The sequence below is a fragment of the Eurosta solidaginis genome, chromosome 1 (assembly GCF_040869045.1).
Source record: "Eurosta solidaginis isolate ZX-2024a chromosome 1, ASM4086904v1, whole genome shotgun sequence".
Classification (NCBI taxonomy): Eukaryota; Metazoa; Arthropoda; class Insecta; order Diptera; family Tephritidae; genus Eurosta; species Eurosta solidaginis.
In genome coordinates this window covers 53,118,236-53,130,633 of record NC_090319.1, presented here as the reverse complement: position 1 = coordinate 53,130,633, position 12,398 = coordinate 53,118,236, and the positions used below count along the sequence as shown (strand labels likewise).

The 12,398-nt window shown below is 45.8% G+C and overlaps 1 protein-coding gene and 1 pseudogene across 1 annotated transcript in view; both read right to left on the bottom strand.

Annotated features, from left to right (window-relative positions):
* Nucleotides 1-7,334: 7,334 nt before the first annotated feature.
* The window catches only part of LOC137253266 (thiamine transporter 1-like), a 38,516-nt gene continuing 33,452 nt past the window's right edge, over nucleotides 7,335-12,398 (bottom strand). Inside the window, exon 6 of the mRNA XM_067789883.1 lies at nucleotides 7,335-7,886. Coding sequence (XP_067645984.1) covers nucleotides 7,658-7,886 — 229 coding nt within the window. The 3' untranslated portion in view covers nucleotides 7,335-7,657. The remainder of the gene's footprint in view (nucleotides 7,887-12,398) is intronic.
* Nucleotides 9,098-9,275, bottom strand: LOC137238953 (U2 spliceosomal RNA; annotated as a pseudogene).

The window sequence follows — 12,398 nt, the reverse complement described above, 5'->3', positions numbered from 1 at the left end:
ATTTCGGTGCATTTTCGCAACTTGCAGCCTTATGACCTTCCTGGCCGCATTTCCTGCATAGGCTAGACCTATCTACAGTCTCCTTACATTTCTGAGCTATATGCCCGTAGCCCCAGCACCTATAACAGCGTTTTTCTTGCTTGAGCTCTCTAATTCGGCAGGAAACCCATCCTACCCGGATTCTTTGCGTATTAAGAACCGCCTTGGCATCATCCGCTCTAAGGCTTATAAGTGCCGACTTCGTGCCACTGTACCCTGTGCGTATGCTTTTTATGGCAGCCACATCTGGAAGTTTGATGTTGCATTGCTGGTGGAGGGCGTTGCAAATCTCCTCGGGCGTAGTAATCTCATCGAGATCTCTGCACTGTAGCGTGACCATTTGGGACTTTGTTATAACTTTAGCCGAGTCCTTTAGTACCGCTTCAATTTCTGCTTGGTACGCGCTTGTTTTCCCATCTTGCGATTTTTTCAGCTCTAGTAACAGCTCTCCTTTCGCCGTTCTTCTAATCGTTTTGACGTCATCACCCAGGGATTTTAATTCGTCGCATCTTCTCACTTTACGCAATATGTCGGCGTACGTCGCATCCCCCGCCTTGGAAATGATGATTGCATCCGGCCTAGCCTTAAGTGATTTTTTCTTGCTCTTCTTTTTGGCTAACTGCCACTCTCCCGTCTTTTGGGCTGCAGTTTCCTCTTTCCGCTCCGTCTTCTCTTGCGTTTCTTGCCGTCGTTTGTGTCCACCCACGTGCCCTGGTAAGACATCTTTTAGAGTAGTAGTGGGTTTTACCACGTTGTTCTCCTTGGTCGAGTACGAATTATTCCTCGGTCGCTTTCCTGGGGGTGATGGACTTCTATCCTTGGCGCATTCGCTTGCACGCAATTTATGTTCTAAATTCTTTACCTCTAGGGCCGACTCGATGTACAGCACTTTTATTACGGAGGCCAAGCGCTTGATTTCCGCGTGTATATTATTACGCCCTATGAAGAACTGCATCAAGTCCTCAATCGCCTTGCCTAGCTTGGTCATCTTTTTCTCTCCAGGGGGGTTTTGCTGATTTAACGCAGCTGACGCCTGCTTAATTAGCTCACTTAATAATGGTGTGCCCGTTTGAGCCTTGCTGTCGGAGTTCTTTTTGCAAAGCTTCGGTGTAGCACCCGGCGACAACGCTCCTTGCTTGCTTTCGGCCTCCGCTCCTTTGGGTTTCGTTACCACTTGCGACGAAATGTTAAGGCCCCCAGCCGATGGGCCACGCCCTTCTGGAGAGCGAGCTAGCTTCCTTCCTACAAATGGATTGAACGCCATTTCATTCTCCTGTGTTTGGTTTTTTATTTTAGTATTGTTGTTGCTCATCATTTATTTAATTGGGTCCCCACTTGAGGCCGCTATCTTGGTCCGAGTGTGCAGTTACCTATATAGATCCCGTGGTTGTCTATGCGAAGGCAGGGAGGCCACGTGAAGGTTGACGCAGTCCCTCATGAAGACTGCGTTCAGAGCCAGATCAGTATTAATCGGGAGGATCTCAACCGAACCTGCACCACCAACTTAATGATGACGGACTTTGAACGTACCCCAAGGCCTGCCAAGGTTTTAACGGGACGGAGACGAATGGGACATTAACCGGAAAGTCATTTCGACGGTGTGTCAAGCCGTGTACTGAGATTTCCGAATGCCACATTCGCCAGCCCTTAACAAACATATCCGAGTCGTTGATTCCAGTATACCTTAATTAAGACCTTACTGGGCTCAGTCTTAATGTGACAATCACCTTAAATTTACAAATAATTTACCTCTTTACCTTCCTGAGTGTGTATCCCACGTCGTATAGTTGCCTCCCTATCTTGGGTAGGTATTCCCTCGAAGCAACCCCGCACTAGGCTGTGGATGCTTAATTCAGGGCGGCAACTACTCGCCCTGTCACTGGAGGTTCTCAGGGTGCTTTAGGCCTTTTAAGCCAAACCCTCCTCACCAGCCGCTCTTGGTCGAGGGCTGCTTATTTGATATTCGCAGCTAACCTATTTAATAGGCCGTTCACTGTCCGCCAGCAGTGACCCCCTTGGCCTGAGCTCAGCCAAAACAAATTAGACAGTAACCTAAACTATCGATTTTATAACCGACCCATAACGACATGCGAAATGTCTGCCATTAGGGCTGTTTTGTTTTGGGACTGGTTTGTAATTTTAATATAGGAATTCATTTTATTTCGTTGTGATGAGGAACGACACAAAAGCTGAAGGCATATGCTGGGTACTTTCCAGAATTAGTCACTTTCGGTTAGTTTTATGCCGCCGTTGAAAAGTAAAACAACTTAATTTGAAAATAGGCATAAAAATACCTTGTATTAATTATTTTAATATATTTGTGTTTCTTTTAGAGCTAAAATTATCAACTTTTTAGCATCTTTGATCACTCCAACACGATTGGCTAGTATCAACCAAAGTGTTTGGAGTATTTTTTACACAGTAATTTTGCCTACTACCAGCAGGACAAGTAATTTATTACAATAATCTTATCGCTTAATTTAATGTGCGGACCTGAGCCGAACGATAGCAAAGAGCTATCGTGTGATATCTATTTTGCTGATCCAATTTTTATTTTTATTTTCAAACAACAATCTGCGAGAACGTGAGGTACAATTTGAAAGTAACGTTACAGGGCCTGTATCTTACTTACTTAATTGGTGCTTAACCGTCTAAACGGTTATGGCCGTCCAACAAGGCGCGCCAGTCGCTCCTTCGCTCCGCCAACCGGCGCCAATTGGTCACACCAAGGGAGTTTAAATCGTTTTCCACCTGGTCCTTCCAACGGAGTGGGGGCCGCCCTCTACCTCTGCTTCCATAGGCGGGTTCCGATAGAAACACTTTCTTGGCCGGAGCATCATCTTTCATTCGCATAACATGGCCTAGCCAGCGCAGCCGCTGCGTTTTAATTCGCTGGACTATGTTGATGTCTGCGTATAGCTCGTACAGCTCATCATTAAATCTTCTTCGGTACTCGCCATCGCCAACGCGTAGAGGTCCATAAATCTAAACTTTTCTCTCGAACACTCCCAAAGCCGCTTCGTCTGCTGTTGTCATGGTCCATGCTTCTGCCCAATATAGCAGGACGGGTACGATAAGTGACTTGTAGAGTTTGATTTTCGTTCGCCGAGAGAGGACTTTACTTCTCAATTGCCTACCTAGTCCAAAGTAGCATTTATTGGCAAGATTGATTCTTCGCTGGATTTCAGTGCTGATGTTGTTGCTAGTGTTGATGCTGGTTCCCAATTGGGAACCAGCAGGGCCTGTATCACTAACAACAAAAGTGCAACAAAATGACTGTATAACAAGTAAAGGTGTCTAAGTTCGGGTGTAACCGAACATTATATACTCAACGTGAGCTTCAATTGTACATTTCATTTCAGATAAATTACTTTTCTACGCAACACGTGGCACCCCCCTTAAAAGCAAAAATGTCTCCCCATTTCCTCTTACAATAAAACTTGATAAGTGAAATATCATTGATTCAAAACTATTTTTGGCTAAGTTATAGCTTATTATTCTAGTCTACGAGCCCTTTTAATTTGTTTTACTAGAAACATTTTCTGCTATAAGGAAAATATGTGTACACAATTTCATTACGATATGTTAATTTTTCTTCGAGTTATGGCTCCCGAAACATAGAAAATGCTTAGTCATAAAAGAGGCGATGCCACGCCCATTTTTTTAAATTTATTTATTATTATAAATGCACTTGGGAACTGAAATACCATTGATATAAAGCCCTTTTTTTGCAAAGATATAGCTTATTTTATTCGTCCACGACCCTTTTAAAAATCTTTTGTATAAAAGTGGGCGTGGTCCTTAACCGATTTCGTGAATTTTTCTTCAAAGCAGTCCTTATAGTAAAGGCAACATCTCTGCCGAATTTTGTTACGATAGGTTTAACGATTTTTGATTAATAATATTTGTAAAATTGATTTTCTCGCAAGTGGGCGGTGACACGCACATTTAAAAAAATTTTTATCCAAGAGTCCCAATATCAATCCACACGTCAAATTTCAACATTCTAGGTGTATTATTTACTAAATAATCAGGTTTTTTGTGTTTTCCAAAATGTTATATATATAAAAAGTGGGCGTGGTTATCATCCGATTTCGCTCATTTTCAATATAAATATATTCTGGGTCCAGGTAAGCTCACGTACCAAATTTGGTCAAGATATCTCAATATTTACTCAAGTTATCGTGTTAACGGACAGACGGACGGACGGACATGGCTCAATCAAATTCGATACTGATGATTTTGATATATGGAAGTCTATATCTATCTCGATTCCTGTATACCTGTACAACCAACCGTTATCCAATCATGTTAATATACTCTGTGTGCAAAGTAAATAAATAAATATATGTAAGGCGCGATAACCTCCGAAGAGATCTAAGGCCGGGCTTCTCTTCCAATTTGCGTCGTGCTCCTCTTGCTTTTCCCTACAAATTGGCCGGACGGGACCTACATGTTTTATGCCGACTCCGGCATCTGCAAGGCAGATGAGTTTTCACTGAGAGCTTTTCATGGCAGAAATATACCCGGAGCGCTTGCCAAACACTGCCGAGGGGCGACCCTGCTTAGAAAAATTTTCTTCTAATTGAAAAACCTTATTTCTAAAATTTTGATGTTGCTTTGCCCGGGGTGTGAACCCAGGGCATACGGTGTGGTAGGCGGAGCACGCTACCATCACACCACGGTGGCCGCTAAGTAAGCTGAGTACAAAAACAGAGTGGTCGCATCTCACTTTGTTCAAACATGACTGATTACATAAACGACGGCGGCTAGAAAGCGACTTCTGCCAAATTATTTTTACACGTCATCGTTATTTTCGGAGCGACAAAGCAGCACGACAATCAATCACGAATACTGCTTTAGCTAGGTTTTTAGGTTAGGTTGGGTGGTAGCTTCCCTGATAGAGGAAGCTCACTTGGACAACATGACGGTCCGTTGTGATACCACATATAATAAACTAAACTAACGGTGACGTAGATATAACTACTTAGAGAATCGTTGGGTAGCAACGATAAAGTTCCGAATGATCCCGATCTCAACCTTGGATAGCTCCTCGGGAGATCCAAGTGAGTCACCACCGAAATACTTTCGCCTAGTTCTGGCAAAAGCTGGGCAGTCAAGCATAAAGTGATTTGGTGATTCCACCTCATCATCCTCCATACAGCTGCAGCAGGATGGAGTTTCCAATATATTGAGACGTACCGCATGGATACCCATGGGACAGTGCCCTGTCAAAACCCCAATGACCATTGATAGGTGAGCCTTAGTGAACCCAATTATTTCAGCAGACCTCCTGCCATCTACTTTCGGCCAGAAAGATCTTGATATCCTACAAGACGTAGTGTCCGCCCAACGTTTGCTGAGCTGACTCGAGGCCCAGCTATGGAAGAGCAATCCACAGGTGGCTAGCGGAATCCCGAAATCCCTACAGCCATCTTCATCCGGTTCAGTTGTACCGATTCGGGCTAAGAGATCCGCTTGACAGTTACCCGGAATATCACTATGGCCCAGGACCCAGATAATCTTAATTGTAAAATAATTCGATGCAATCGCACGTGAGGTCAGGCACTTCCAGACCACCCTCGATCGCACTGTAGTTGAGCTCAAGACCTTTATAGCCGCTTGGCTATCAGAGTAGATGTTAAATTCCCTAACCGTAGTAGCGCTGGATAGCATTTCATCCACCGCATCCTTAATCGCAGCAACTTCCGCTTGGAATACACTGCAGTGATCAGCCAACTAAAACTTGCGGCTTACATTTAGCTCTTGACAAAAGACCCCCCCGCCAACCTTTCCGGCCAACTTCGACCCATCCGTGAACAAGTTAATCGGTCCCATGCCCCAGATAATTCCTCTTCTCCACTCCTCCATCGGGGGAATGACTGGGGTGAAGGTTGTATTGGGAGCGGCCACCGCCATGCAATAGTCCGTCCTGTCCGGGATAAAGTCGAAACTAGTAAGAAGGCTAGAGTGTCCGAAATCAGAAAGCATATAACCCATATCACGAAGCCTGACCAACGACCGGGCCGCGGCTGCCTTTCCCGCAATATCTACTGGATGTATATTCAGCATGACATTCAGTGCCAAGGTAGGTGTTGTTCTCATAGCGCCACTGATACCGATAAGCGCCTTCCGTTGCACTGACACTAGCATTTTGGAGGTGCTCGCCGTGTCCAGTGCTTTCCACCAGACCAGCACCCCATATAGCAGAATCGGTTTGACCACCATCTCATAAAGCCAGTGTACTACTCCTGGCGAGAGCCCCCATCTCCTTCCGATAGCCCCCCTGCAGCAGTACAAGGCAACCGCGGCCTTCCTGGCCCTATCTTCCACATTGGGCCTCCAGGACAGCTTCTTGTCCAGAACAATTCCCAAATATTTAACCCTGTCAGTAAGTACCAACGGTACCCCTCCAATCGAAGGAGTTCTGGAGTCGGGTATCTTATATCTCCTTGTAAAAAGAACCAATTCTGTTTTTCCCGGGTTGACCGCCAATCCACATGATTCAGCCCACCTAGCCACAGTATCCAGGTATCCCTGCAGAACGTCGCGCAGGGTGCCCAGAAATTTGCCCCTGACTAGGATAGCGAGGTCATCTGCATAGGCAACCACCCGACAACCATTGGCTTCCAGCTCCACAAGAAGCTCGTTGACTACCACAACCCAGAGCAGAGGAGATAGGACACCCCCCTGCGGCGTGCCCCTGCACACCTTCCTCCTTATTATGGCTCCTCCCCACTCCGCTGCGACAATTCTGCCGCATAGAAGTTTGCTAATAAATTCAACCAGAGCCGCTTCGACTCCTAAACCCACCAGAGCTCTTTCGATTGCCCCCGGTAAGACATTGTTAAAAGCCCCCTCGATGTCTAGAAAGGCACCCAGAGCATACTCTTTATGTTCTAGAGACCCCTCTATTTGCTTTACAATCGAATGGAGAGCCGTTTCCGTCGATCTGCCTTTGCAGTACGCATGCTGTGAAGCCGACAGTAACCCCCCAGGTATCCTTTCTCGTAGGTACAGGTCAATCAGCCGCTCAAACGTCTTAAGAAGAAACGACGAGAGACTGATTGGCCTGAAATCCTTATGTGACACATGAGAGCTCCTGCCGGCCTTCGGAATGAAGATGACCGTAACCGTGTGCCACGACTTAGGGATATAGTTAAGCCTGAGGCAGTTAGTGTAGATGATGGCCAACCAGCGGCAGGAAATCCCTAAAGACCTCTGAAGTTGCGCAGGAATGATGCCATCCGGACCGGGTGACTGCTTTAGCTACATTAAATCAAATTCTATTTTTGTGGCGTCGTTTTTATTTTGTCAACATTAAAATAGAAGTAAATAACAGATAATATAAGTAAAAATCATTCGCTAACGTTTGTTTTAAATAATATTTGTGACTGCTGCGTTCAAATTAATTACCTTGGCAATGCTTGGCTGCGGTTGTCGTCAAACTTTGCTATTTTATGATTGTGATCGTAGCCGCCGAGTTCAATGTAATCAGGCCTAATCTCGACTTTTGTGATAAGGTCGAATGTTTAGTAACAATATTTAAGTTAAATATAATTAAAACTAATCTACAACTAAATTTATGCCATTTCTACTATTTATATATACAAATAATCTAACTTCTATTCATTAAGTACTCCACAGCCACAGACAAGAAGTACGTGCCACTAGCCGCGATAAAGTAACATGCATATACAGTATACTGTCCGCGTGTATCCAAAGCGAATCCAGAGTTTGACACCACAATTATCGTAAGCAAGGTTTGAAAAACTAGTGCCACAAACGTGTTGACACCAAACACAAATCCGTAACTTTCCTCCTCCAAGTAGCGTGCCACTTCAGCGCTATTAGTAAAAAAAAACACAGAAAGAGATTGTAATTTCGTTTCTAATAAAGATATTATTAATAAAGGTGTCGTGGGGCATAACCTACTCAAGGGGTTGATAGAGCAATTTTCAAATTCTTCAAGTCAATTGTTAATCCTGTTTATTCAGCACGCGAGGCTTTGGCGAACGCAATTCCTCCCAATGGTTTGATGGCCTAGAAGGGTCAACGTGGTCATATCAAATCGTTACCGCGATGGTCGGGCTTGTACTTTAATAAGAAGCGGATCTGTATGCGGCTAAGGACCATCATCAACATCAATAAAACTCCCCAAAACCTTCGGGGAGTCTCCTTATAACTACAAGAAGAAGACGTGTGTCGTAGGGCGTTATAATATCGCTAGCCAAGCAGTCTTAATTAAACAGCCATACTATCCAGACTTCGTCATACTTGACTTAGGGCTCACTGTGGTTTGCAGCATCTGTTGACCAAGTGGTGCGGCTACAAGTACGCGTCTGCCTTGGTGCAACAGACTAGCTATATAAATGTGTAAATATTACGGTCGCCGCCGCCGTGGTGTGGTGACAGCGTGCCCGCCTACCACACCCAAAGTCGTGGGTTCAAGTTCCTGAAGAACAACATTAAAGTACTTAAGAAAAGTTTTTTCTAAGCGAACAAAGGTTTGGCAAACACTCCGAGTGTATTTATGTCATGAAAAGTTTCTCAGTGAATATACGTCTGCCTGGCAGATTCTGTTCAGAGTCGGCATAAAACATGTAGGTAGGTTCTGTTCTGCCAATTTTGTAGGAAAAATTAGAAAGTAGTACGACGCAAGTTGGAAACTCCTCGAAAGTATGTCGTGCGAAGTATTTATTTTTTTAGATATCTCAACCGAAGTCGTTGGTGTGTTGTGCGCTTAACTTGGAAGCCGCAACCTAAAACCCACTACAAATGAGAAGCAAGTTGAATGCAAGTTTTTGTAGTACTTTTTTTTCGGATGGCGACAAAATCTAAACGTTTTAAGGTTCACGATTTAAGGGCATATTGTTGGAATGTTCGAATCCTTTTCTGGTAAGGTATGTTTCGGTTGACATGATTTAAGGCATAAAAAAAATAGGGTCATGCGATATCTACAGAAGTAGCCAGTAGAAAGAAAAGCAATGCAAAGGAAATCAACACAATGTCAGAGTGTTAGATTGCAGGCACATATTTAGTAATTATAAAAAATTATAAAAATCGGGTTTAAATTCCGACTGTACTGCAATGTCGGAACAACCCATGACAGAGGTGGATCAGGCCCTAGACACCGTCTATTTCCAAAAATCAGTTTAACATTTCTTGTTCCCCGATGGAGAATCTATCAGATGTTAAGCTGATAAGAACATATATTTTTAAAAATTTTTAAACCTCCTTACAATTAGTAAAGGTTGACATGTTGCTGACAAGAAATATATTTCAGTCACGAGGACTTTAAATGATAACTAAACATCACATATAACAGATAATAACAATTAATAATTTGTAATTTCCAACAAAGCATTTATTGGCGGTAACTTGGTGGTTGTGTTATTTTCATGATGGTGTATCACGGTATTGTCTGGTACCGCTTACGTGCTCCACATAGATGTCCCGCGACCAGCGGATGGTATCGCTTATCATGAGCCTCCTCATCAGGCTTGCATAATAGCGCGTGATGTTCAGAAGGTTTATGACTCGTTCGTTTGCCGGGTGCCATCCGCCCAGTGCTCCAACTATAGAAGCCTCCACTCTGACTTCGTAGCCAAGTGTCGATAGCTGGTCCGCAAGCGGCTGGCATTTCTGTAGCTTTTGCTGCCGAGCATCCTTAAAAGTCTCGCCTCTATTTTCGAACGGAATTGCCACGTCGATCAGAGTGATTCGTCGACTTACTTCGTCCCGTATGACGATGTCTGGTCTTAGGTTGCCAGCAGTACCGTGGGAGCCTTCTACTATTGTATTTACTCTCACGTTCCCGGGGCACTTCGGGGCTCTTACGAGTCTGTCTTGGACGGTGTTGTGGCGTTGCTGTCGTGCCGCGGAGTGGGGGGTGCAGTGGTTAAGCACATGTGGTAATGTCCCCAGGTCTCTTCCGCACTTGCGGTAGCGCTTGTCTGCGTCTATAAGCCACCTCTTTGCAGCGTTCAATGGGAGGACATTGAGACGTTCCCGGTGTATAAAACGCCAGTCGCAAAAGCGGGTGAATTTTCCCGAGCGGAGAAAGTGGTTGGCTGGTGGTGTCCTGCACGTCACTTCGAACACCTTACCTTGGTCGGGTTTGTTTATTAGCATGGCTTCGTAGTGTGGTGTTATACACCGTCGCAATGTCGAAATGATGCGATGGGCGTCCCCCGGTTCGACAACTGTGAAGTTCGGATCAGTTGGAGTACCAAACTGGATCCAAAACTCGGACTCCGGTGAGGACCATGTCCAGCGTAGCTTTACCTTGCTGCTAATTCTGGCCGTTGCCGTCCGCACCGTCGTCCAATAGTTCGCGATACTACTTGAACGTGGGACGTTGGATTCGCTGGACAGGTAACTTGCCATGTCTATATGACATGCTGGTTTTCTTTGCCTTTCCGCCGTAGCCTGTCTCAGCGATGAAACCGCTATATCACTCACGACGTGGTCTTTTGAGCTTAACATCTTAAATGCATGGGCCACGGTGAGGAGATCCGTCAGGTCTGCCAGTGGTAGCAGCCCGCCACCACCTTTGTGGGGCGGCATGAAGACGAGTTCTGGACTAGCCCGTTGGGGCAGGTTCATCCAGCGTTTGGCTGTTCTCTTTATTACCTTATCTGCCTCGCTCAAATACTCTTTGTCTACGTCTGCCCCTTGCAAAATAAAGTCTAGGCGTGGCAATAAAAACGTTGCCGTAGCATCTATCTTCTGCCATGGGGCCAGCCCTGAGTGATCCAGTGCCCGCACGTCGCTCAGCATACCAGCTATGGTGCTCATCGGTGTCTGTCTAATCTGGAAGCCAGTGGGTACTCCGAGGTGGTCGTAATACCCCCCTGGCCCGAGTGCTCGAACAGGCTGGCCCTGGACTTGGAAGTTCGTAACCATTACGTCATTGCCCCTCCCTGGTATGTGAAGCGTTGCGCAGCATTATATTTAAGCCCAATATCCCTCGCCCCCTTTTCAGCGGCCTCAAGCAGTTTTCGCAGATTGGCCGGGGTATCCGCTATTAGCACCACGTCGTCGGCATATGCCACGTTATTAATGAGGGCGTTGCCCAGTTGGTATCCGATCCCTTCTTGGGCCACCGTGCGAACGACGACCTCCAGAATGGGATCAAACACTATAGGACTCAAGGGGCATCCCTGGCGAACTCCCGCCTGCTTGTTAATGGGCGGGGACGTGCCCTCTGATACCTTGAGTCGTGTTGTCATGCCGTTGTAATTCTGATTGATTGCATTAATTATTTTTCTCGGTAGGCCATGTCCTTCGAGAGACTTAAAGATTATAGAGTGCGGAACGGATGTGAACGCGTTGGAAAAATCTAGCCACGCGACTACCGCTTCCTTTTTATTTTTCTTAGCGTCACGCAGTACTTCCTGTAGAACGTAATTGTGCTCAAAACACCCTTCAAATTCTAAAAACCCTTTTTGGGAGGGGCTTATACGGCTATTGGTCATGGCCCACTTTATTAGCCGGTCAGCTAGTGTCGCGGCAAAAAGCTTCGGCACCGTGTCCCCTAGGGATATCGGTCTCCAGTTTGCCACCTCACTCGAGTCGCCCTTTTTGTACAATAGAATTGTGTGACTTTCTTTCCACTTTACTGGAACCGACTCCGTTCTCAGCACTACGTTGAACCACGCTGTCAGCACTTGAGCCTTTGTGTCGGCCTTCCGCAGGTCGGAGTAGGTCAGGCCATCAGGACCGGGAGATTAATTTGCCCGACCTTTTAGCCTGTCCATAACCTCACTCTGGTGAATGGACGAGTCAATACCTCGTTGCTAGAGGTGGAGGGGTCTTCACGATGGAATATATTCGGCCAGTCTTCCTCGACGTCTCTGGGCGCAGCTAGGGTACGAAAGTGGTGCTCGAGGGTTGCTAAGGGTATCTGGCAAGTCCTATTGGAACCTGCCAGAATTTCTTGCACCGCTTTCTTCCTGTTGTTCATATATAGACGCTGTAGTCTGGCGGCCTCCCGTATACGATCTGAAGCCCTCCTCTGCGTGGGGGGGTTTCTTCCACCACGACCTGGGTGAGTTCCTCTCACAGTCTGTCGGTCTGTACGGACGGATAACCTCGATAGGTATCTCATAGCTTCGACTGAGGCTTCTTCTAATTGCCCTTGGTCATTTGATAAGTTCAAAGCATCGATTATTCGTCGTTTATCTGCGTTTGTACCGAGGTGGGCAGTTAACGGCTCTACTGGTGATGCTACGTTGGTTTCCACCATGGGTATGGGGTGTACCGTAGCCCCTAACGGTGGGCTTGTATGTGGGGTTACTCTACTTACTACACTTGATCTAAGCCAAAAGGCCGAGAAGTAAATTGAAAGATTAGGA